Raw genomic sequence first — 23,624 nt, 5'->3', positions numbered from 1 at the left:
TGACCCAAATACAACCATGCTCACTCCCGATCAAGGTGTTAGTACGACTGTGGTTGTGTTTGTGCAAAGACACAGATCTGTGTGAATACAGGGGAAAACTGCCCAAATTCAAAATGGTCCCACTGAGTGATGGAAAGGGAGTCAGACGATTTCAGGATGTAAGCAAAAATGAGTTGCTCTTCAAATTACAGGTTTGTTCAGATGACTGCACCGCTGCGTGTGTACAATACCAACCCATGAACGTCACAGTCAGATTACTGTTGTGAGTTGACAAGTTAAATCACATAACACTGCTCAGACACACTGGAGACTACCTTGAGTATTTTGCTGAGGAAAGAAGTAACTGTCAGTAACTGTATTTATCCCAGCCATGGAAACATGGCCTAAAAAGTTCCCACACTGGAAGGTCTTATAAAAATAATGGAATATATTAGTTTATGCTCTGAACTGTGCTGTGACAGCACAACCCCCACCAAAACAAATTCCATTAACAAGTGGTCTGTTCTGCTTTCCCCACTGCCTTCTAATCGTCTCTTGAGCATTACAAGTAATAATACATATACGCATTTAATTATTGTGTGATTAATATTTTACTCACTTACTTAAGGAGTTAATCAGCATTTCCAGTATGGTATGACCAATGGTCAGTCAGTATGTTACTGATACCTACAATGCAATGGTATAGAATGCTACAAATGGGACTGCATGTGAAAAACAAAGACAGACAGACAGACAGGTCCACTGTGAACAACAAAGTCTGCTGTGGATATAAATGGAGTAAATTAAACTATAATTTAAGGCAGCAGACAGTGCCACACTGACTCATGAAGTCAGTAAGTCAGTCAGAGAGACAGTAACTGTGATAGACAGACAGACGCGTCCCCAGTCAGAGAAATGGACATCACGTCAGATGAGTCTGTTAAGTGTCAGACAATAGGATCACTGAAACAATGAGCCACTATCCTCTAATGAAGACAACCAACTGGGAATGGAACAGATTAATTGCCAAAAACACAGGGCCGACTGACCTACATTCTATATGACATGCTTTTTTGCATTCTGAGAATATTAACAATGGATGAACGCAAAAGTCTATATATAAAGGATTGGTGTTATACACACCACCAATTACATTGCTTGAGTAACATAAACACTGTAAATGACAAGATTTCAACTGTTGACAAGTAAAAAGACTGGCTGTCTTCAACACACACAAACACAGGCCACATTATTGCCTTTCCAACCTTTTCCAAAAGCTAGGAGCAGCTGGTGTTTCAGATATATTGCTTCCTGTCAAACATATGTCCAGCTCTATATTCAAAGCAGTTGGTAAATTCCTTAAACTTTGAATTTACCCTTGTGGAACTTTACTGAGCATCTTTACCTGCATCAGATGATTATGTTTGAATTTGATTTTTAACACTCCATTATGTCATATTGCTAAATAATTACAAAAATATATACAAATGGTCAGTTCATGATCATACCTTAAAAACACAGAATATTATTTGGGAGGTGCATCAGTAGAAACATCAACAAAGTAAGCATGTGCCACTTCATGACCACACCCACCCAATTACGTGAAAGCGCAAACACTTATATGTGAGCACACTTGAGTGTTAACCTCCTGTTGTGCATTGGACACAGTGAGAATGATATACATCCTGGACCCTGAGCCACTCCCCTCACACTCACATACCCTGTCCTGCTACCTAGCAAGCATACCCCTCAGGGTGTCATGGTGTCCCCATGGCAACCTCTATTTACACCACTTGACTGCAGAAGAGAGCAGAGCTCCGTTTAGTAGCAGCTGTCGATTCTGGGTCCACGCACACAATGACCCAGAGGAAGAGAAACAGAAATGAGCAAAGACAGAACGTAAGGGAACGATAGAAAGAGAGGCTGAAAGACTGACATACGAGCTCAGTAAAGCATTTGTTTACAGTTGCTAGGCACACAACTACCTAATTCAGCATATGCCTGGATGCTCATATTACCAGCCATGTGGTCAAAAAAACGACCCCACTGCAATGCCAAGTAAACTGGCTCAATGATAAAGATACTCTGACTAGTGGAATAGTGTGTGTGAAACCATTGGTAGAACTGTGTATCACCCATGTCCCCACGTGTAAGTACATGGGTCCTTGTGCACGTGCATGAGATCATCAAAGGCTCATCGAAAAACAGCTCCATAGCGCTACTAGAGGCCTAAAGCTCCATAGTGAACCTTTAACAACGCTGCATATGTAGGTAGCCTACAGCCTACATGCAGTACATATGGATGGCATGTATGGTGTAGGAGACACAGGTGATACATGAAATGACCTGCTGAGTCTGACTTTGACAAACACCCTTCCACAAAAATGGTTTTAACTAGGACTGTCCAAATGAACGTGATAATAACGAGTTAACACAAATTCCTTTTAACGGCACAAATTTTTTTTGACGCGCAATTAACGCGGGCCTCGGGCTGCTCCGTAGTTTGGGAAATCAGGAAGCAATGCAGCAGTAATGTTGTGAATGGGTAGCAGAAACAAACCTTCGGCAGAAATCGATAAAGAAAAGGGTCTTTTTGAATGGCAAGTTCAGTTATAAAGCCTGGAGTATATTCTAGAGAGAATTTGTCATTGTTTGGGATTGTTGCAATAATAATAAACATGTGCATAAAGCAAGCATATGTGTCAGCTCCCATGTTGATAAGAGCATTAAAAAAATCAATATATAGACCATCATGCGAAATATATTATATCGAAATGTTTAAATCGATTGACAGCCCTAGTTTTAACATAACTCATCAGATAACTCTAAAATCAATAAAGGGCCTTGTGGCCATGTTGGTTCAGTGGGTAGAGCAGGTGCACATATACTTGTAGATTTATGCCTCGACGCAGAGGTCCAGGGTTCAAATCTGACCTGTGATGATTTCCTGCATGTCTTCCCCCTCTCTCTCTCTCCTTTCTCAACTAACTATTCTATCAAAATAAAGGCAGAACCCCCCCCAAAAGAATTCACTGCAGTGTTTTTTCACTCAATGGTATGTGGACAAATGTCACAAACCCAGGGTCCAACAACGTATCTCACAGTATGTGCCCATTTTTCAATGTTAGTTTGCATATATAGTAACTGGCTTACCTACCTCATTTATAGGTGATCACAAAAGCCGAAACTATTATTGTAGCTCATGAAAGTCCTATATTGTCCTTGTTTTATCAATTTACCCAATAATAACAAATGCAATAATTTCACTTCAATTGTCTGAAGGCTCTGGTAGACGTAAGGAAAATCCCAACTCTTTGTTTGTATCAATGGAGAAAGAGTTAGGCTGTTTGTAACCCGGTTCACCTGATTATCAAGCGACGACATCTCTACCACTATCAAAACAACCTGTTAGAGCTTGGCTCCATCTATTCAACAGGAGTGCAGTCAGTTAACAGTAACATAATAACCCGAGGGAGATACAAAGAGACAACACCACACCTCAGGTGCTAAATGAAATGTTACTCATTGGGATCAATTACGTTGCTTACACTCCTTCCAGTTATTTGAAGGGATTTACGTTGATGTATTGCAATGACCTCAGGTTAAGTCAGCAACCGGTGATCATGGAGTGTCTGTTTCACACCTACTTAAAGGAGAGAAATCCATTTACTGTTACAGCACCCCGCCCCATCCTCTCCTCCTGTCCTCTCTTGAAACATGTAGTCATCTTGTCCACTTGTGACCAGTGACACAGAGGCACGCGGTGACAGTTTGACACGAGACATGTTGCAAGACAACAATAATTCTCCAAAAATAACAGATGGAAAAAGCAAGTCTATCTTCCCTTTGGAATATGATTGACACTTCTTTGCCAAAAAAGTTTTCACATTCTTTCCTTAGCATCTCAGTCATCTCCAGCCATCCTGGAGTGTAAAAATCAGGCCACTCTGCACTCAAATAGTGAGATAATTCCATTTGCATCCCATATTTAATAGTTGAGCAAGCATGTGTGCAACCCTGTGTGTTTCCTAATTAAACTTCAGAATTAATCTCATAAAGGGAGATGAATACAAGCATTTACAGCGTTAAGTATTGTTTTTAGGTGCAACCAGATATTTGTTGAGTGAGAGTTGAGAGAGAGAGAGAGAGTTGTTGTGCACTGTGCACCAGCTCAAGCAGACATAAAGCTTGTGGGTGGCAAACAAACAGCCAGAGGCCCACAGTAGAGGAAGAACAGAGGGAAGGAGGGTTAAGGAAGGTTGGTAAGAGGGAGGGATGAGGGAATCTCAGGTGGCAAAAAGCCCCATATGACTGGAGAGCAACAATAAAGGGAATAGAAAAGGCTCGAGGGGTGGAGTCCAACATGAGGGAAGAAAGGGAGGAGAGATGGAATGTAAAAGCAAAACAGCAGGAAATAATAATTAGTTCCCTATTCCCTAAGCTGCTTGTTCAATTAAAGAGAGCTCCTGCTGGAGAAACAAGAAGAAAAACCCTTGTGTAACAGCTATTGTTGATTTTTTAGCAGACAGGCACAGTTTATAAGCACCCTCAGGATCCTTTGATTCGAAAGAAATATAACACAGATCCATGGAAAGCTACAGAATAATTATGTCTAAAATATCTTCAATGAGGTATTCACCACTGAATCATGTTTTTGCAGAAAATGGCCACAAATAACTTATTTTTCTTTTCTTTTTTGCATGGGCTTGCTTTTTTTAACCACACAGCCATGCCACCATGATTTCGTAAAAAAATGACATCTGTTGCTGATTACTGACATGGTGGCACAAAGTTGATAGCTATACTTTGTTTTCTCTATAATCGAGATAGCGGCGGCGCTGAAGGTTTAACACTCGCAAAGCCATCACAACTTGTGCAAGTGAAAGTGCACTCTGCCACCTCTGCCTTATCAGGCGATACCGCTGCTATGGCACGTCACTTGGTGTTAGAGGAGCCCATCCAATCTGTGCACACACGCACATGCCGTCCGTCTGTCTTCCTCTTTGACAAACCCGCATACCACAGTGACTAACATATGACTGCAGTCTTCCAGAAATAAATCTGAGCAGCCCGTACCAGCTGCATAATAACAGTACAGACAGATACGCTGTACTACAGATACTTGAGACTGATACACACTTGAGACTGATACACAAGGGCAAACATTGCTGTTAAAGGCGTCTGCCAAAGCTTTCTTTCACCAAGGAGAGAGGTTGGCAAACAGCACACAAAAAAAAGGGTGGATAATGTGGCGGGGCCTAGGAGCACAAAAATCTATAAATACAGCCAGTCTAGATGTCTCAAATGTTTCTGATGTATCATGGCATGGCTTAGGAGTAAATACATTTAGAGTGCCTGCACTGCTCTGATTTGTGCACAGACCAAGGACCCATTAATTAATCCTACTGTGCCTGTCCTTATAACAAACACCTACTTAGAGCATTAACCACACGAGACGTTGCTGTATACACATTAGTCCAATAGATTGTGAATAAGGGTAGCACTTTCAGCCCTTAATTAAGATGTTAACTACATTATCTCATGTGTTCAGCGTGTTTACCGAGGACTAAATCATACATGAACAAGGTTTAATAACCATAAGTTGTATCAGTCAGTTTTGTGCTATATTTCTACTATACACTGACTCCTTATTAAACCCATAAATTAAGCAATGGTTATAGTGTATGCTTTTGATCTAAAATGTTCAGTGTGTACTTTGGTCAAGCTTCTATCCATGCAGAACAAGCATGTGGAAGCATTGCCTCCACACCCTCTCTATTTTAAACAGGACGGCCTGCAAAGTGAATGCAGATATACTGTACTCCTGCCAACAACGCATAGCCTTAAATACCCTCTCTCTTGCCTATCTCAGTTTTCACAGGAGTCACATTTAAAAATAACCCTAAATATCCAGATGTGACCGCAAACACTAAAACGTGTTCCTCTTAAAACTAAATACAGTATAGCGTTCAAGTAAGAGAAAAAAATCGGGAACTCCCTTAGTCAGCTCGGATGAGCGAGTGGCTGACCGCATGAACCTTAAACTTCTAAATAGAGAAGATTTTGTGAAGAATAGGGTGGGGATCTTGTGTCTCCATCGGTCTCAAAATCTCCCATTATTTGATACGCCAGCAGGAAAAGACACAGAACTAGGGGATAACATGATCTTACAATACCTAGTCTCTCTCTGAGAGTACTAGGCTATTTTAAGAAACTGCATTGACTGACAGACACACACATGGCATTCAAATTACGATGCAAAGGGTGAGATTGACATTTTAGTCCAGTGGGCACAGCTTCACATTAATGAGAATGTACACTGCAGCTAGCAACTGGTGTTGATATTCCTCTATATACTGTGCTCATGAAGTGCACACAGGAAAACAGAACAGTTGGTAGCCAATAATTATCTCTGGGTGTGTACTGAGGATAAACGGACAGTTATTTGTAACCCCATACTGAATTTATCTTTAAAATCGGCAAGCCTGGTCTTCCTGTGGGAGGTGAACACAAGCAACAGATGCATTTAAACTAAAATGTGTGACCGAACAGTGAGGCAGATGGCAGCACAAATCCGGACGTTTTTTATTTTTCTATTCTTTGTACTTCAGGGTGTGGGTGACTAATCATCGCTGGGGACTGAACCAAGGTTCTGACGTCACACATGATTGTGTCTCCAGAAAAGACCGAAAAGTTCTGAATTAGGCTTAGTAAAACACTTTAAAGATACAGTAAAAAACACAAGTGAGGGATGCTGTGAATTTAGAGTTTATTGGAGCAGTTCAGTTCCCTCTTAATTGTTCCTCCACTTATTGTTTTTTGTTGTTGCTTCCTTATTACTTCTGTGGGAGTGGATAATTAAGAGCATGTACCAAAACCACATTAATCAGAGGCTTCTCGATTAAAATTCACTCAACACACAAACAAGCATATAGGGAGACACACACATGAACACCAGGCCCAGACGTGTAGGTAGAGGAAAACGCCAGTGTGCTAATTAAGACTTTTGTGTATGGTGCAGACTTTAGAGAGGACTATAACTACACTAGTCTAAATGCAACTACCATACAATATGCTCCAACTCAGACCAAACATTTAATGAGGAGCAGGTTCAAGTTAGATGCTTTTCATGTGCCGCAAATAATATACTGTATTAAAAAAAGGAGTTCTAGTAAAGTGTCAAGGCTCTGACACACCAACCTACGGCTGACCGTCGGCAGAAAAGGCAGTCGGACTGATCAGTCGGCTCCTCGAGGTCAAAAAAAGTGGAACTCGGGACACAACGAAGCTACGCCGATTTGAGCGTATGTTCTGTGCGTGCGCGAGACGTAATACGTCTCCATAACAGCAGGCGCCGCTAATCTGTATTAGAGATGGCCCGATACCACTTTTTTGCTTCCCGATACCGATTCCAATACCGATTCCGATACCTGAACTTGCGTATTGGCCGATACCGAGTACCGATCCGATACCAGAGTGTCATATATTTCATTATGTTTTAACAGCTGTATACTACTATCCCTGTATGGATGTGATATGATTTCTAGCTTTGTTGTCGGTCTGGCTCAGGTTAAACTCTTTGTGAAACATGAACAAACACAAACAATGAATGCCCCAGAACTTTCTTTTATTCTCCAGTTTGACAGTCAGTTATAACGGAAAAAGAACATAAAAAAACTAATTTAACGTAGATTTTTTTCAGGGCTTTATTACGTGGTATCGGATCAGTGCATAAACTCCAGTACTTCCCGATACCGATACCAGCGTTTTAGGCAGTATCGGAGCCGATACCGATACTGGTATCGGTATCGGAACATCTCTAATCTGTATCGTCGCCCCAAAAAAGGAAAACCGGATATGACGGAACAACTCTCTAGACCTCGTAAACACAGAGTACACTGTCGTGTTGATAGTAGTCAAGAAGGATCGTTGTTGCCATTACTTGCTGAACGGAAGAAAATACGATGGCTAGTAATAAGAAGACACTGGCATTGTCAGCTCCGGTTTTCTCGTGCACCGATTCGCTAGTCAAGGGCTAGCACTCCACCAATCAGATTGGTCATTGAGTCCGACTGCCAACCGGCTGATTCAACGTGTCAAATCGGCCAAAATGAACGTCGACGGCTCCTCCGACTGACGACGGCACGGAAAACACCGAACAGACTCGAGTCACCGACCTCGCCAGACCGTCCGACGGCCGATAATCGGGTTGGTGTTTCAGCGCCTTTAAAAGTGTTTTTAATGAAATTCATTTTGCCTCAGGTGTGGAAGCAAGCTGCTGGATCTTGGGCCAGATTTTGGATAATCTTGATCTCAGTGCGCTGTGAGAAATCAGTACTCATTTAGTCCCTGGGAGGGGTGGAAGTTGCCTTTTGTTTTCCATGCTTAAAAGGTCCCATGACATTGTGCTCTTTGGATGCTTTTATATAGACCTTAGTGGTCCCCTAATATTGTATCTGAAGTCTCTTGAAATTCAGCCTTGGTGCAGAATTACAGCCACTACAGCCAGTCCCACAATGAGCTTTCCTTAGTATGTGCCATTTCTGTGTCTGTAGCTATTGAGCAGGAGGAGTGGGGGTGTGGCCTTGACCAACTGCCACTTTGCTCGTTTGAAAGCCATGATGTCTCTCTCTCATGGGTGGGCCAAATTCTTTGGGCGGGCAAAAGCAGAGAAATCCTTATGAGGTCCTTATGACCTCATAAGGAGCAGATTCCAGATCAGCCCATCTGAGCTTTCATTTTCTCAAAGGCAGAGCAGGATACCCAGGGTTCGGTTTACACCTATCACCATTTCTAGCCACTGGGGGACCATAGGCAGGCTGGGGGAACACATATTAATGTTAAAAAACCTCATAAAGTGAAATGTCCAGGCCATGGGACCTTTAACAACAGGTTTATAAAGCTCAGAACTACGACGTAGGCTACCTTTCCACCACTCCTGAAGAACACACACACGCTTCCTAAACCCTGGCACACATTCTCGCACGCGCTGCTCAGATTTCAATGGCCAGGTACAAATGGATTTCACTTCCCTCAAAAGAGCTGTCCCTTTCTAACTCATTTGTCTGCTTAGTGGCCATGCTGTGTGTGTGTGTGTGTGTGTGTGTGTGTGTGTGTGTGTGTGTGTGTGTGTGTGTGTGTGTGTGTGTGTGTGTATGAGCTAGAGTGTGTTCATGTAGTTTTTATGAGCTGCGTTTCTTTGGGACCGGGCTATGTAGTAAAGTAGCTACTCCCTGTGTAATGACGAAAGAGAGATCACAACACAAAGGGAGTTGTCATGGTAATTTATATGGACAGAAATGTCACACGCTGACCGGATATAAAAGGCATTTTGGGTCCACTGCCAGCTGACTCCCTGTGACCAGTCTGCTTTGTAATTTGGCCAAAAAGCTCTTGAGTGTCCGTAATCACTGTTTTTAAGAGTATCTGGTTAAAGTGACCTTTACTTGAAGGATCAGAGGAGAAATAGACCGATCCTTAATTCAACTCATCAACACTCTTTCTAACAGGATCACACCCTACTCGTGTTGCCACTAAAGAACACCCATGTTTTGCTGTATGTCTGCGCTGCACTGCTGTTGAGCCTTCTCACCACACACCTACAGTATAGATGGAGTAGTTAGGAGGGTCCAGAAGAGTTAATTCATGATAAATAAAAAAGGTGTGCGTACTTTAAAATGTCAACAGGACACACAGAAATCCCATCTTTAAACCATTATTACAAGGCTGTTTTATGAAGTGATGAAGTCAGCAACATTTGGTTCTACAGTATAGCACACATAGTGTACGTAGCACCCATGTAGCTCATAATTATGCTAAGGCAGGATCATGAGTGGTCAGTGAGTTACTCACAACACATAAACATCAAAACTCGAACTTGCTGTTAAAAGTTACAGACAAACCAGTTAAAATTGTTTGGAAAATAAGTTCAACTATGTCCATAGTAATAACAAATTGTTAAAGATTGAGGTCACAGAAGGCTATAGTGCCGTCTTTTATCTCTTACAATTCTATCTATGAGACATTCTTAAGAATTACCAGATAAGTTAACACAAGTTTACTCCTATTTCATAAAAAACTTGCACAAATCAGGCATTGACTGTATTAGGCACACTTCATTTAAGATAAGCCTTTATTGTCTCCTATAGGAGAAATTTGTTTTGGGCAGTCGAGAGAACAAAAATGGCGACGCATCGCACGTAAACACACAATAAACATACAGTAAACATGCATAAAACATAAGCATACATTATCTCATCCAAATGCGTTCAATAAACATTGGATAAACCTCATACAATACCCCCCTACCTTCCCTCACACTCATAGAAGAAAGTGAAAGAACCCACAGCACATCCCCCCATATTGCACTTAATTCTACCCAGATTGCACATTTCCCATTAAATCATGCTGTGATCAATAACTTATGTATTGCACAATGCCCAAATGCACAATGCCGTATCAAATATTAAAAAATATTGCACCAATGCCCTACCAGATCATTGCACATCGTACAGCCATAATGGTGAGTACCACAAATGTTACCTATGCTACAACTCAGCACACACACATCTTATCTCTTATTATTCAGTAATTTGACTGAAAGCAGCACACACGACAATTTATATCTGTTCACCTTGCAGTTTGGTAACCTGTAACTCCTGCCTGACAGCATATCAGCTCATACTCACTATTCAAGACGTGATATGGGTCGTGGGGGATTTTAAGACCCTGTCTCCTCACCGCCTCCTCGAAGATCTAGAAGAGCTGGCCAATTATTTTTGTAGCCCTTTTAATCAAAAGCAGTTTTGGAGCTGCGATTTAAGATTTTTTTATTTTTTTAAAGCTTACATCTATGTATCATAAATGACATCTGAAAGGCCAGGAGCTGTTTACCTCAGACATAAAACTGCAATGAATGTAGGCTACACTGTATAGACATTGTTCTCAACACTAGACCAGAGACACAAGCTCCAGCCACACCCCAAACAACACAATTAAAAGCACAAGGTAAACAGCACCTGCAGTTACTGTTGTTGTTCCACCACCAGCAACAAGCCATGCCAGTTTCTCTCCACTAGCAACCAACACTGTGGGCTTCGCTCCGAAGCTGTTCATACTTTTTTTGTCTGTGAGTCGCAGAGAGACACAGTAGCTACAGTAAACACAGCAGGTTGGTCTGGCTGCTAGAACACTCTCGGTGTTGTCAGAACACTGACTAGCTCCAAATGCTTTTTAAGTGTTGGTCATGGGGCTGCAACTCAAATAATTCCACCTTTATTGAGCACTGAAATTACTGTTATCAAGAAAAACAGTTATAGTAACTCAGGAATAAGCGTACAGGCTATAAGTATACGTTTCCTAGAAATATTATTTTGTAAAATAGCATGTATGTCACGAGAACCCCAGACTAGTGATACTGTTTTTTGGACTGACGCGATAAACTGCATGATTAATGCCAAGGACTAGCTAGCTAATGCACCGTTAAATTTGGTCAAGCCCGTTAGTTTTTTGTTCCGAGCTTAAATTAGATTAATTATCTAGAAAGTTCGTTAAATTACGCAAACCGTCAGATGAAGAATTTAAACGTCTAAAGTCATTTCATTAGGCAACTTATTTCTGAAGGACTTACCCTAAAGGCGGTTTTGAGGACTCAGGCATTGCAGTGATTACAATATCCAACTTCGGATGATATAGGTGGCGGTGGCGGCGGCGGCACTCGAGCTGGGCTTCCAAACCGCTGTTGGTCTTAAACTCGGTGGATATCCATTGAGCTATCACCTGCGAGTTAGCAGATTACATTTAAATTAATTTGCTGTCGTGGGGTTTCCTAACACATCTCAACCATTCAAACAGTTTGTATTTTGGTTAGAAAAGAACAACTTTGTATTTTCTATTACAGGTCCAGCAAGTGACACAGTGCGCAGTGATGACAGTCCAGTGTGACCTGAAGCACAAATACCGCAAAGTCAATGCTAACTACGACACAAAAATGGATACATGTTCAGTATTTTAGCTAAGTCCAACTTACTTTAGTCAAAACGGCCGCTTTGCCTTATTATCATGGACTGAGTTACTTGTCAAATCCACTTGATATAATTTTCGTAGTCTCCCCGGCTGATTTTCCCTCGAGCATTGTCAAGACAACTGAATTAGCAAATTAAACATCCGGTATGGCGTTTCAAAATAAGAGATCGTAAACTAAATCTCATTTAACGAGGACCCCCCTAGTTTATAGTAACTAGTGCATGAGCCCGTTGAAAATGTGCCTGTTGAATGGGAGATTGCTTGGCCTATGGTATTGCTGCTTGTAGAATTCTTTCGAAACCAAATTGTACCATGGATGAATTAAGAGAATTGTACCTCAAAATTACTTACGGAAGGACCCCAAACCACTTAATATGCAACTCCACTGTAGTCACTGTATAGCCTACATTTCCATACAGGTTTAGTGGCTTGACAGTTAACAGTGAAGTATGGATTTGATTCGCGGGGGTATTTTCAGTGTTGCCAACTCTTTTCCAATGAAAGTCGCTAGCACCAGCTCCAAAAGTCGCTAAAAGTCGCTAGATGACGTCATACGCCCATTTGCATGTTTGTGACGTCATTACGCAATCATTTGTATAAAGCTTAGTGGTTGTGTCAGCAAAGTAAAAGAAAGAAATAGAACTCTTTAGCCAAATAATCACAAATTCAATACAGGACTTTATTTTACCTTATAATTATTACTTAGGTAGCCTATCTTTAAAGTAAAAAAAACCGAAATTCTACAAAGAGAGGGAAAAAGATCGATAAAGAATTCTCAAAGAAGGCTGGCTTGCCCAGGGCCAGGCCAGCTCAGCGGCGTCTTTCTCCCGTCGCGTCCTGCTGTCTCTTCTACCTACACCGGCCCCCACACACCCTGTCCCCCCTCCCCTTCTAACTGCCTGTGCACTGTGCGCAGTGCTGCTGCACATGAGGAGAGAGGGGAGTGGCTGCTCCTCTCTCCTCAGTCACAGAACAGAAGACTGTTTTGGCAGTTACAGGAGAGAAATACCTTGTCGCTAAGGGGGTCTGAAAAGTCGCTAAATTGGCAAAACTGGGTATTTTAGCGACAGTAATGTTAAGTTAGCAGTAGACTTAACTAACCCGACCCAGGTTGAGTCTGATGAAAACTGCTGTGTCTGCCTGGTTCAACACTGAGATTTTCTCGCATTGCACAGCGCTCTGAAGGAATAATCTCCGAGATTATGTTATGTTCTGCCAGCTCACACCAATTTAATACAATAGCAGGAAAAGAGTGCCCCCTGCTGTTGTAAAGCATTCTGCATGTGGCGTCTGCGTGTGATGTGCAGGTTACCTTCCCCCCAAACATGGACACGTACAGATACATCTCGCTGCAACTTGTCTGTAGCTGGCTGTGCTTTACATGTGTGGGATTCTGAAACGTCCTTAAATTCAGGAATTGTCGTTTGTTTATTCAAAGTCAAAGACAGTCCAAAGTAGTGCAACTTTGCAAATTGTTGTGGGTCTGAGGTGTATGCCAGATTTTAGCTGCCAAAGCTCCGCTGCTCTTTGTCTCTGGTCCTTGGCAAAAGCCAATGTGTACTTCTTTTACGATATATTTTGCATTTCTAATCCAAACAACATCAAACTTGGCACTGCACTTACTCGGGCCCGTAGCAAGACGCCCGTCAAGTTTGAAATCCATCAGACTAACGGTTCGAGAGATATGCGCATAACACACACACACACACACACACACACACACACACACACACACACACACACACACACACACACACACACACACACACACACACACACACACACACTGACAGACAGACGTTCCTGCAATTTATAGATAGATAGACAAGGGCCACGCCTCCTGAGAGCGTCCAATCTTTTATTTAGAAAGAAATGCTACATGATTTCCGGTCTTTTTGCAGCTGCGTTTGTCTACCTTGACGCAGCTCTCTAGCCCGCCTTCGTCAGCATTACTCACGTCAATCAAGCGCCAGCTGGGAAGCGACGGCATGAATATACAGAGATATGCTTCAGAGCTGAAAAAAATAGTTAAATATGTCTAAGTTAAGAGACATTGTTGTTGTTAATTATTAATTATTATTATTATTATTATTATTATTATTATTATTATTATTATTATTATTATTATTATTATTGGTGGTGGTTGTTGCACGTCGGGATGTTTATAACTATAAGTTTGAGTGGTAATTTGAAAAAACTTCTAGGCCTATGCATAATATCTCATTGTAATTCAATGATGAGAATTCAAATCCAAAAAAAAAGAAAAAGGAGAATTCAAATCATTCTCCCGGCAGGTTTCTCCCGGCATGCTTTGTGCTATCTTGCCCATGCAACATAACACCTCCCTGCACAACTAAGGTATGATTCTCCACCACAAGAGGTCGCTCATAGACCACTCCACGACCTTACTTCAATCTGCCAGGGTGCCCTACATGGGGTTGGATATTGGATAGTCAGCGGAGACAAAGCATTACTATAATGATAATAATAACAAAAAGAAGAAGACAAAGAAGAAGAGTGTCTCTCAACAAAAAAAACCAAGATCAAATTGCAATATGTAGCCCAAAACAGGACACAGTCACACATCATCAAGAAAGGGTAGCCCTGTCACTTAAATTAACTGGAACATGCAATCACTCCCTGATTAATGGCCAGGTGCTTTTATTATTGTATACTGAACTATGACTAAATCTTAATTATTATTGCTCTGATTGAATTAAAGATGACTACATTACAAAGCGGTAAAAAGAGCCATACTTCTGACTATAATTAGTTGGTAAATCCATTGACGCGTAGGCTACATTTCTTCAAAAAGGACTACTCCAACTTTTCACTTTTTTTAGACTACTATTTCATGTAGTCAAAAATATTTGAACCCTTAAGAAAAAAATATTTGATGTGAAAGTCTGACATGCTTGGGGCCACATGAGTATTTTGAGTACTTTTTTTAGTTGCCAGTGTGGTATTTTGTCTGTGTGAAGATAAAGCATGTATTGTGAACTGTGTACCCTTGATAAGGATCTTTTCACACTTAGGGACTTACAGGAAATGAAAGCGGCACTTCTGTTTCTGTGCTGCTTATTAATAGGGGACTGCTGACTTTTAGTTCAGTTAGTTCAGTTAGTTCATCACTGTACATTTGAGGACACTGCATTCATAAAGATCCGGACAGAGAATTAAAAAGCCCTGAAGTGCAGCCACAGACTACCTGAGAGAAAAAGGCATCTCTAAGACACCTATCACCATGTCAGGTGAATGCAATTTAACAAATGTACATGTTTTGCATAATGTGTAGTTAATGTATTATTGACTTGTTGAAGAAATATTTGTTCAGGATCATTTGTAATGCTGTATGCTGTAATACATTGCTGTCAGTTTTATGTTGTTTTTTTTTTTCCACTTAAATGTGAACGCTGTAATGCAGCTTCATAATTTCTTTAGGTTCCCATTTGGATTTTTAGTAAACAGTCCTGAGATTATTTTTTTTTATTTTATTATGTTGAAATTGCCTGTAAAAACTAAGAAATATAAAATATTGGGAAGTTATCAAAGTGTCTTTAAAAATTGATCTTTATACTATTTGTATTCGTCAAACACTTATTGGCTAAAGTAGACAGAATAACAACAGTTCACAGTATATAAAATCTTAAGTAACTTGATTACCATTTCAAAACTTAAAAATATCAAAAATATCTAATATCTAAAATAATTGTATATGGGGAACACAACTAAGATGATGATGATGATCATGCAACCTCATATGAGCAACTGGACACCAGTGTTTTGTGAATTTAAGTTCTTTTTCACACAGTGTTTATATTATTTTGTCCACCCCTTGTAGATTAATACATCATCTTGATAAATATTTCCAACAAGGGAGTGCATGAGGTGTGAAGACCAGCAGGGGGCATACTAACCTCCATTATCAATTGACTTTGATGGTTTATTCACCCAAATGACAAATGATCGTACTTTCTATCTGTGCAGATAGTTTTGGTTTTATTTGCAGGCAGGTCAATTCATGCAACTCATATGGTTTTGAGATATCCATCTGTAAGATTTCTGCCTTTACACCAGCACAGTAGAGTTAAATGGAATTTAGTTTGTGGTGCTCACAGCATTTTAAAACGACAATTAGCAGTAACTAAACAGTGGCCCCAGTGAATTATCACGGACCCCACTGTGAACAGCTTTTATTGGAACTACTTCCTGACAAAAAAAAAATAAATCCCTATGAAAATTGTTGAGAGGATGCAGACAAGTTAAAAATTGTTAATGACATTTTTCAGTGCTGGGCACACCAAAAAACTCAATTCCATTTACCGCCACTAACGGCATGTCTTTACGTGCAACCTGGTCCTTTTAATGTACAGTAGGCTATAGTATTTCCTAATGTGCAGGAATTACATCTAAAATAAGGTTAGATGCTGTAAATGTTGAAATAAATATTTTCTGTCCACAGATGATGGAGAAAATGGAACCACACCTACAGAATATTCTATAGATTATTCATCATATTATAATGAAATGTCGGACTATGCTCCTTGCAGCAACGCTGGTTTGATGGATTTTGGCAAGGTGTTTCTGCCCACTCTCTACAGCTTGGTTTTCATCCTCGGCTTCCTAGGTATGTGTGTGTGTGTGTGTATGTGTGTGTGAGAGAGAGTCAGTAGGCTAAAGGAGACCATTACTTTACATATGATGCTCAGTAATATTACATATTTAACATGTCATTTCCTCCATCTCTCAAGGCAATGTCCTAGTGGTGTGTGTCCTGGTGAAGCATCGCAACCAGACCAACTTGACAGACATCTGCCTCTTCAACCTGGCTCTCTCCGACCTCCTCTTTGTCCTCACGCTGCCTTTCTACTCTCACTACTCTGTGGTCCGTCAATGGACTTTTGGAGACTTTATGTGCCGTTTCACCTCTGGCTCCCATAACACTGGGTTCTTCAGCAGCATCTTCTTCATGGTTGTCATGACGCTGGACCGCTACGTGGTCATCATGCACACTCAAAAGATGGCCCGGTATCGTACTGTGAGGTTAGGCATCGTTATGACCGTGTCCGTCTGGTTGCTGAGCTTGTGTGTCTCTCTACCGGTTATTATCTTCACAAAGGTGACAAATGATTCTCAAAGGCCGACTTGTAGCCATGTCCCAAACGACGCCTGGAGGAGTTATCACACCTTGACAATTAATGTATTGGGTCTCATGATTCCCTTGCTGGTGATGATAGTTTGCTACTCCAGGATCATCCCCATACTGGTGAAAATGAGGAGTGCAAAGAAGTACCGCGTCGTCAAGCTGATCGTCTCTATAGTGATTGCCTTTTTCATATTCTGGGCCCCATATAACATTTCCATTTTCTTGGTATTTCTGAAATCTGAAGGTGTATTGCCAAGCGATTGCAACATGGAATCAAATTTAGGGCTGTCAGTAACAGTGACTGAGACCTTTGCTTACACCCACTGCTGCCTGAACCCCATCATATACGCCTTTGTGGGACAAAAGTTCATGAAACGAGCCTTGCAGCTTTTGAAGAAATGTGTGCCTTGGATTCTCCTTCCCTCCAACAGAGATCTGTTAGATAGCTCATACAGAAAAAGCTCAAACGTGTCCAGGTCCTCTGATGTCACCTCCAATCCCATCATGTAGGAGGTGGAGGGCAGATTATGTTGTATATATTATGCTTTATGGAGATCACCTGCAGAGTTGACATCTTTGATCCGGGTAGCCTTGTTATTAAGGCTACTACTGCCGCGCATGTTATCCTTATATATGTTGCGTGATTTGTTTTGTCACTTCCAGTTTCCACCTGTGACATCGTTATTCATCAGCATTGTCTTAAAGTGCCTGTCCCTGTACATATTATCTTTAGACCTTTTTGATTTTATTTTACAAAAGCTATGCAGTGTGCCTCCTTTTCCTGCTGAACATTGACTGAAACCATGAGCCTCTTGTTTGTGACAGCTTGTAACCACAAAGTTTGTTTATCTGTACCAGATGTGCTTAAAACGTTCACACTTTAGTTGATGAGCCTGCGAGATAAAGAAAAACATTCATACGGTATGGGAAAACAATAGCTTTTGATATGATATATGGTATACCATTTCTAGAGACACAATGTAGTCTTTTACAACATGGAATTATTTTGTTTTCACATTCCTTGTGGAAAAAGTTTTTCATTCAAATTTTTGATGATGAATCAAAGCCACAAAGTGAAAATAACAGTGTTATGTAGCACCTTTCACACATTCAAACGTCATCATTTATGATGGATTTAAATCTGTTGATGTGGAACAAAGTTTGGCTCGTCATACACAGCTGTAATTTTTTATATTTTCTCAATACAGTATTTTGCAAAGATGCATCTAATGTTTACAGTAATACGTTCTTTTGTCTTGGTTATTTTACTGCCATTTCAGATGTTATTTGCAGAAAATACAGTACATGTATTCACATGTCAGATTTACGCTTAATGCCCTTTAAGCTTTTTTGTTCATGTTATGATTGGCTGTAGTGATTTAGTTTGCCAGTGAAGGTTATTAAAGTTTTACATCTCTTCTCATATCCAAGAAGAGTACCAAACAATGATAATGTTATATTGTGCTCATTTGAGATTAAAGTCATACACCATTACTTACAGCAGCCCCCTGAGCTAAACATCACCTGCTACTCATTCCAAACAACACCACTCTCACCCATCTCAAAACTCAGTGACTCAGTGACTCAGTGCAGCGACACACTCAGAACAATCCTCATCGGGACAACACACACTGTCACTCAGAACACACTGAGAATACAGAAATTAGAAACCTTTAATCTTTACAATTTAAATAATTTGAGTGATTTAAGCAAATCAATATTTTAAGAGTAAAATTCTTTCACAAGATTTTCTTTATTTTATAACACAAGTTTTTTTAGGTAAACAAGACGGAATGAAAATCAGAAGTTTGCTTCAATAGATATATATTTTAACACAAAAATAAAAAATAAAAAAGTTACAAACTCAAGGTACATAATAGTAACAAGGATTGGGGGACTAATGCTGCCTCTCTCCAGCATCACGCCATCAAGTTTTATCAACATCACATTGGATGTCCTCTCTTGCTATGCACCTGGGGAGGGGGGTGTGTGTGTGTGTGTGTGTGTGTGTGTGTGTGTGGAGGGGGGGGATATCACAATGTGTGCCGCAAGGGCCAATGATGGTTTGCTTCTCAACACACCCCTTATTGGTCCATACAACAGCTTTACGCTGAGCTAGTGCCGGCAGAACAGGGGAAACCAGTAAGAACCCCCTAGGTTTTGGTGATAATGTGGCTTTTCACCACTCTGCAGGTGTTACAGAGTGATTTGCAGCACATCAGTTATATGGTGTGGTAACTGCCTCCATATTCCCCCCTCCTCAAACCAATAGATCAGGTTTTCTCTGCTTGGAGGAGGAAAGTGTTTGATCACTACCCACATGACCAAATGTCGCTAGTGATAGCTATGTGGATGTGGGGACACAAGTCCAAAAGGACTGCCAGGGATGGATCAGGCATTTCAGAAGGTTTTTCCCCAGGTGCATGTCAAGAGAGGGCATGTGTGGTTAACAATTTTGACAGCAATGTGTTACTGTAAATCCACAGTGTTGTGCAGGTTGTGGGGGTTGTGGTTAAAGCCATGAGATAGGTGTGTAGACTTTTGTAAACTGTGTTCAAGCAATGAAAAACAAACTAGAGTTCGGTCCACATGAACTGCTGCTGTGCAGACTGTGGTTAGAGTTTTTGCACATGTGGCTCCAGCTTTGCCTCCTGTCGTTTAACAATCGAAAAAAACAGTTGATCCATTCTTGTGTATTTAGTTAAATAAATAATTAATTTAAAGATTCTATTTTAAATTTAAAGTACACAATTTTGAAATTTAAATTTAAAAAAACTGCTAAAAAGTTTGTATGAGAAGAACAAAGAAGCAGAGAAAAGCTCCTCATTAGAATTTTCCCCCTACTCTTTTCTTGCCACATATTAACATACAATTCTCGGAAAACCACAATGACACCTCTGTGCAGTTTTAACACGATGCGGAGGAAACAACAAAACCAAGAGTTCTCCTTACCAGAAACGAGCTCTGCAGCAGGATTTGACACAAAAAGCGAGCAATGCACGTTGACAGGATGATATGTAAGCTTGATGCACAGCAAAAGAGCACACAAACTCAAGAGCAGTGATTTGGGCAGACATTACGGTAAGCACAACATTTTTTAAATGTTTAGCTGCTATTTACTAGACCTTCTTCACCTCTCTCACCTCCTACACTTATAAACACAGTGGGTAGTTGAGGATTGTGTATGCACGTGTGTGTGTGTGTGTGTGTGTGTAAACGTCAGCCACAGGAAGTGAGGGTCGGCATGGGTGTCAAAGCACGTGGTTCTGCATATGTTGATAGTGAAAGAAATAGGCTTGAGATGTGGTTTAAAAGAGATGACATGAATTTGATTATGGTTGGAGTAGGAGGAAGTTTGTGATATTCATAGACAGATGCGTATTAATGCTACATCTAGACTGGTGATGGTTGTTGATAATGTTGCTTGTACAGTACCTCTGACATTATTGCATTCAGAAGGAGAAAGTCAATAATGGGAAGTTAACACATGCTCTAGTAAACACCAACATTCTTCTTATTGCTATGGCTTTCTTTCAGATTTGGAAAATTGTTTCTTAGGTTTCAACTTAGCAGTTGAACTTTGTTTTCAGAAGCCTTTCAGACATGACTCACTAAATGATGATAATGTGAAAGGTTGGACTTAAAGGGCAGGAAAGTCCAGTAACATTTCTAAATTCCCTAACATTCACATGTGAATTTTTTTTTTTCTTTTAATACTTTGAAGCTTTTATCTGTACAAAATGTTCAGTGTGAAACATATAGAATTCAGTCATCATGATGGGAGGACATTGTATCTATCAGAATAAAGAGGAAAAAACATCTGCTATTTCTATTTCTTGAAGATTTGTGAGTGGAGGAGCACATGAATGGAAGAAAATAGAATCAGGAGTCAAAAGATCTTGTTGAAATCGTAAGTAGTTGTACATTTATTTTATATTTGAAAGATTCAGCCACTTTGGCTTCACATTAGAATCAGAAGACATTAAAGTCAATCTTAAGTGAGAAATCCAGTAAGATCAGGAATTGCCTCAAAAACAACAAGGTGTCTCTTCCTATTGCAAAAGCTGAATTCATTTTATTTTGATGAATACCTGCTCTAGATGCCCATAAGGAAGTTGTTTCTCAAGCCGTCACACCCAAATGCTTGGTCTTGGTTGAAATTGTTCAGTCTCTGTTTTCTGCCAAACACTCTGTTAGTTATCTATGATGTTTGGTAGACATTAGTCTGAGTGGAGAGAGCAAAGGCCCTAAGTAAAGTGAACCACAGTATTAGGGTTTTTTTGGCGAGAAAAGCTGCATTAACTGATAAAGGAAGTTTGAGATTGTTGGGTGATTCTCTTGTTTTGTGTTGTTTTCACGTTTAATTTGTTGATGGATTGAAGGTCTGGGAGAAACACTAAGTTAAAATTAAGATAAGATAAGATAAGATACACCTTTATTGAGCCCCAGCGGGGAAATTCAGTTGTTGCAGCAAATTCCACATATTCCTGAACAAATCAGAGTTGTGTAAGGTTTGAACAACAGCTTGGGCTTGTTACTTTGGAAGGACAGATCAACTCAATGCCTGACATAAAGTTTAAAACAAAAGAGCCCCTTGTGCCACTTTAGTCATTTTGGGGGAACTAATGCCCACCAGACTTGAGCTAGTGTAGACTTGTGATTGCCTTGGTTTAATACCAACATGAGTATTTTTTCATTTAGGTTGGTCGATAAACTGGAATAACATACTTTTACACACACACACACACACACACACACACACACACACACACACACACACACACGTTAAAAAAGGTTAAATTGTAGCCCATTGGAAACTTTGAAGTTTAATATTATCATTCTTATTGTAACTTGTATGTCATTTATATGATTTATTTTTTGCAGCTTGACTGTGATTTTATTAATGTTAATTAGAGTAATCATTGAATTATTTTGTTGAGATTATGATGCCATCTAGTCACACTAATTGTTTACATCTATTCTCTCTTTACATGAAGGACCACAAAGGTTTTTGTCTTTATTGGGTGATTCTAGATATTAAGTTATTAAGTTAAGTAATCTCTGCATGTTCTGTTCCTCTTTATACAGCAGTATGAACATATCCGAGAACGAGACATTAATGTACTCGGACATGTACGACTTTGATTATAATGACACCTGCGATCAGGATCCCGGTCCAGGGTTGCCCAATGGATCCACGCTCTTGTCCGTTCTTTACTACATACTGTTTTGCCTAAGTCTGCTAGGTATGTTCAAAAAGTTTTTATTGCTCTATTTATACATTTTAATGCACATTTGCATTCAAGGCATATAGTTGAAACTGATGCAAGCAAAAGTAAGATATGTGCAACAGTTCTGTTCTACAATTTGTCACCAGAAATAATAAGTAACAACTAATTATTTGAATTGATTTCACAGGCAACGCCACCGTTCTCTGGGTTCTCCTCCGGTACATAAAGCTGAAGACTATGGCGGACATATGCCTCCTCAACCTCGCCCTGTCAGACCTCATACTGGCCGTATCACTGCCCCTCTGGGCCTACAATTCCCAGAACCTTGCATCATGCAAACTGATGACAGGAGTCTATCAGGTGGGGCTTTTTATCTTTTCTTTATAATTTGTGGTCTGTCTGCTTGCCTTGTCTTGTCAGCCAAACCTCATTGATGTAAGAAAAAGCCTGATTCTGACTTTGTTTCCCCCTCTGCTCCTCTGAACAGTTGGGTTTCTACAGTGGGACGTTGTTTGTGACCCTAATGAGTGTGGACCGCTACCTGGCCATCGTCCACGCTGTTGCAGCTATGCGAGCCCGGACACTTTGCTATGGAATCATAGCCAGCATCACCATATGGGCTATATCGGTCGTCATGGCAATCCCTGGGGTGATCTTTGCCTCCTTGGAGTTGGTAGATGCAGATGACAACAGCTACGAGTGCCAGCCACTGTATCCAGAGGACCGGCAGCAGTTTTGGAAGATGCTGCGAAACTTGAACGAGAACACCGTGGGCCTTTTCGTGGGTCTCCCTATCATGATTTTCTGCTATGTGAAAATCCTTTTTGTGCTGTCAAGGTCCAGGAACTCCAAAAAGAACAGAGCTGTAAAGCTGATATTCATCATAGTGTGTGTGTTTGTGGTGTGCTGGGTCCCCTACAACGTCACAGTTTTCTTTCAGACACTGCAGCCGTTCGTGGACACCCTAAACAACTGCCAGGCTTCAAAATATATCCACTCTGCCATAGGCTTTGCTGAGATCATTGCACTGTCTCACTGCTGTGTAAATCCACTCATCTATGCACTCGCAGGGGAAAAGTTTAGGAAGAAACTGGGCTATGTGCTGACTAGGTACTTCTGCCAGAGCAGAGGGACTTTCAGCCAAAGAGACACCACAGACACTTCCAACACACCTGTGAAATCAGATTATTAAGAATGATAAACACATCTTGCTACAAAGATGGCAAAGTAAGTGTGTGTGTGTG

At 40.6% G+C, this 23,624-nt stretch overlaps 3 protein-coding genes across 10 annotated transcripts in view; 2 read left to right on the top strand and 1 right to left on the bottom strand.

Annotated features, from left to right (window-relative positions):
• cobl (cordon-bleu WH2 repeat protein) overlaps positions 1–12,099 on the bottom strand; it is a 64,642-nt gene extending 52,543 nt beyond the window's left edge. For 5 of the 6 annotated variants that reach the window (XM_028580260.1, XM_028580265.1, XM_028580264.1 and 2 more), the window contains exons 1-2: positions 12,008–12,099; positions 11,609–11,757 (exon numbers count right to left, since the gene is read on the bottom strand). In XM_028580260.1, coding sequence (XP_028436061.1) covers positions 11,609–11,637 — 29 coding nt within the window. In that variant the 5' untranslated portion in view covers positions 11,638–11,757; positions 12,008–12,099. Of the gene's footprint in view, positions 1–11,608; positions 11,758–11,876; positions 11,977–12,007 lie in introns of those variants that run through there. The other variant, XM_028580261.1, reaches the window with a different exon arrangement.
• Positions 12,100–15,134: 3,035 nt separating this feature from the next.
• Positions 15,135–18,596, top strand: LOC114557108 (C-C chemokine receptor type 1). Its single transcript, XM_028580411.1, has 3 exons — positions 15,135–15,254; positions 16,466–16,630; positions 16,755–18,596. Exons 1-3 carry the CDS (start codon positions 15,248–15,250, stop codon positions 17,657–17,659), a joined length of 1,077 nt encoding a protein of 358 aa, XP_028436212.1. The 5' UTR covers positions 15,135–15,247; the 3' UTR covers positions 17,660–18,596.
• A 1,540-nt stretch (positions 18,597–20,136) lies between these two features.
• Positions 20,137–23,624, top strand: si:cabz01093077.1 (C-C chemokine receptor type 2). 3 transcript variants are annotated; one of them, XM_028580408.1, is made up of 5 exons: positions 20,137–20,230; positions 20,992–21,059; positions 22,238–22,395; positions 22,568–22,740; positions 22,868–23,624. In XM_028580408.1, the coding sequence occupies exons 2-5, from the start codon at positions 21,016–21,018 to the stop codon at positions 23,570–23,572; spliced, it is 1,080 nt and encodes a 359-aa protein (XP_028436209.1). In that variant the 5' UTR covers positions 20,137–20,230; positions 20,992–21,015; the 3' UTR covers positions 23,573–23,624. The 3 variants fall into 3 exon arrangements, with proteins under 3 accessions (XP_028436209.1, XP_028436211.1, XP_028436210.1); XM_028580410.1 differs by lacking the exon at positions 20,992–21,059 and having other exon boundaries at positions 22,241–22,395; XM_028580409.1 differs by lacking the exon at positions 20,992–21,059.

Source organism: Perca flavescens, chromosome 6 (assembly GCF_004354835.1).
Source record: "Perca flavescens isolate YP-PL-M2 chromosome 6, PFLA_1.0, whole genome shotgun sequence".
Taxonomy (NCBI): domain Eukaryota; kingdom Metazoa; phylum Chordata; class Actinopteri; order Perciformes; family Percidae; genus Perca; species Perca flavescens.
The sequence above is the reverse complement of the archived record's forward strand: the minus strand, read 5'-3'. Positions and strand labels throughout refer to the sequence as shown.

Coding starts and splice junctions, on each gene's coding strand:
- si:cabz01093077.1 (XM_028580408.1), top strand. CDS start 21,016: ATGGAAGAAAATAGAATCAGGAGTCAAAAGATCTTGTTGAAATC. Junction 21,060..22,237: donor CAAAAGATCTTGTTGAAATC/GTAAGTAGTTGT, acceptor CTCTTTATACAG/CAGTATGAACATATCCGAGA. Junction 22,396..22,567: donor GTTTTGCCTAAGTCTGCTAG/GTATGTTCAAAA, acceptor TTGATTTCACAG/GCAACGCCACCGTTCTCTGG.
- LOC114557108 (XM_028580411.1), top strand. Junction 16,631..16,754: donor TTTCATCCTCGGCTTCCTAG/GTATGTGTGTGT, acceptor CCATCTCTCAAG/GCAATGTCCTAGTGGTGTGT.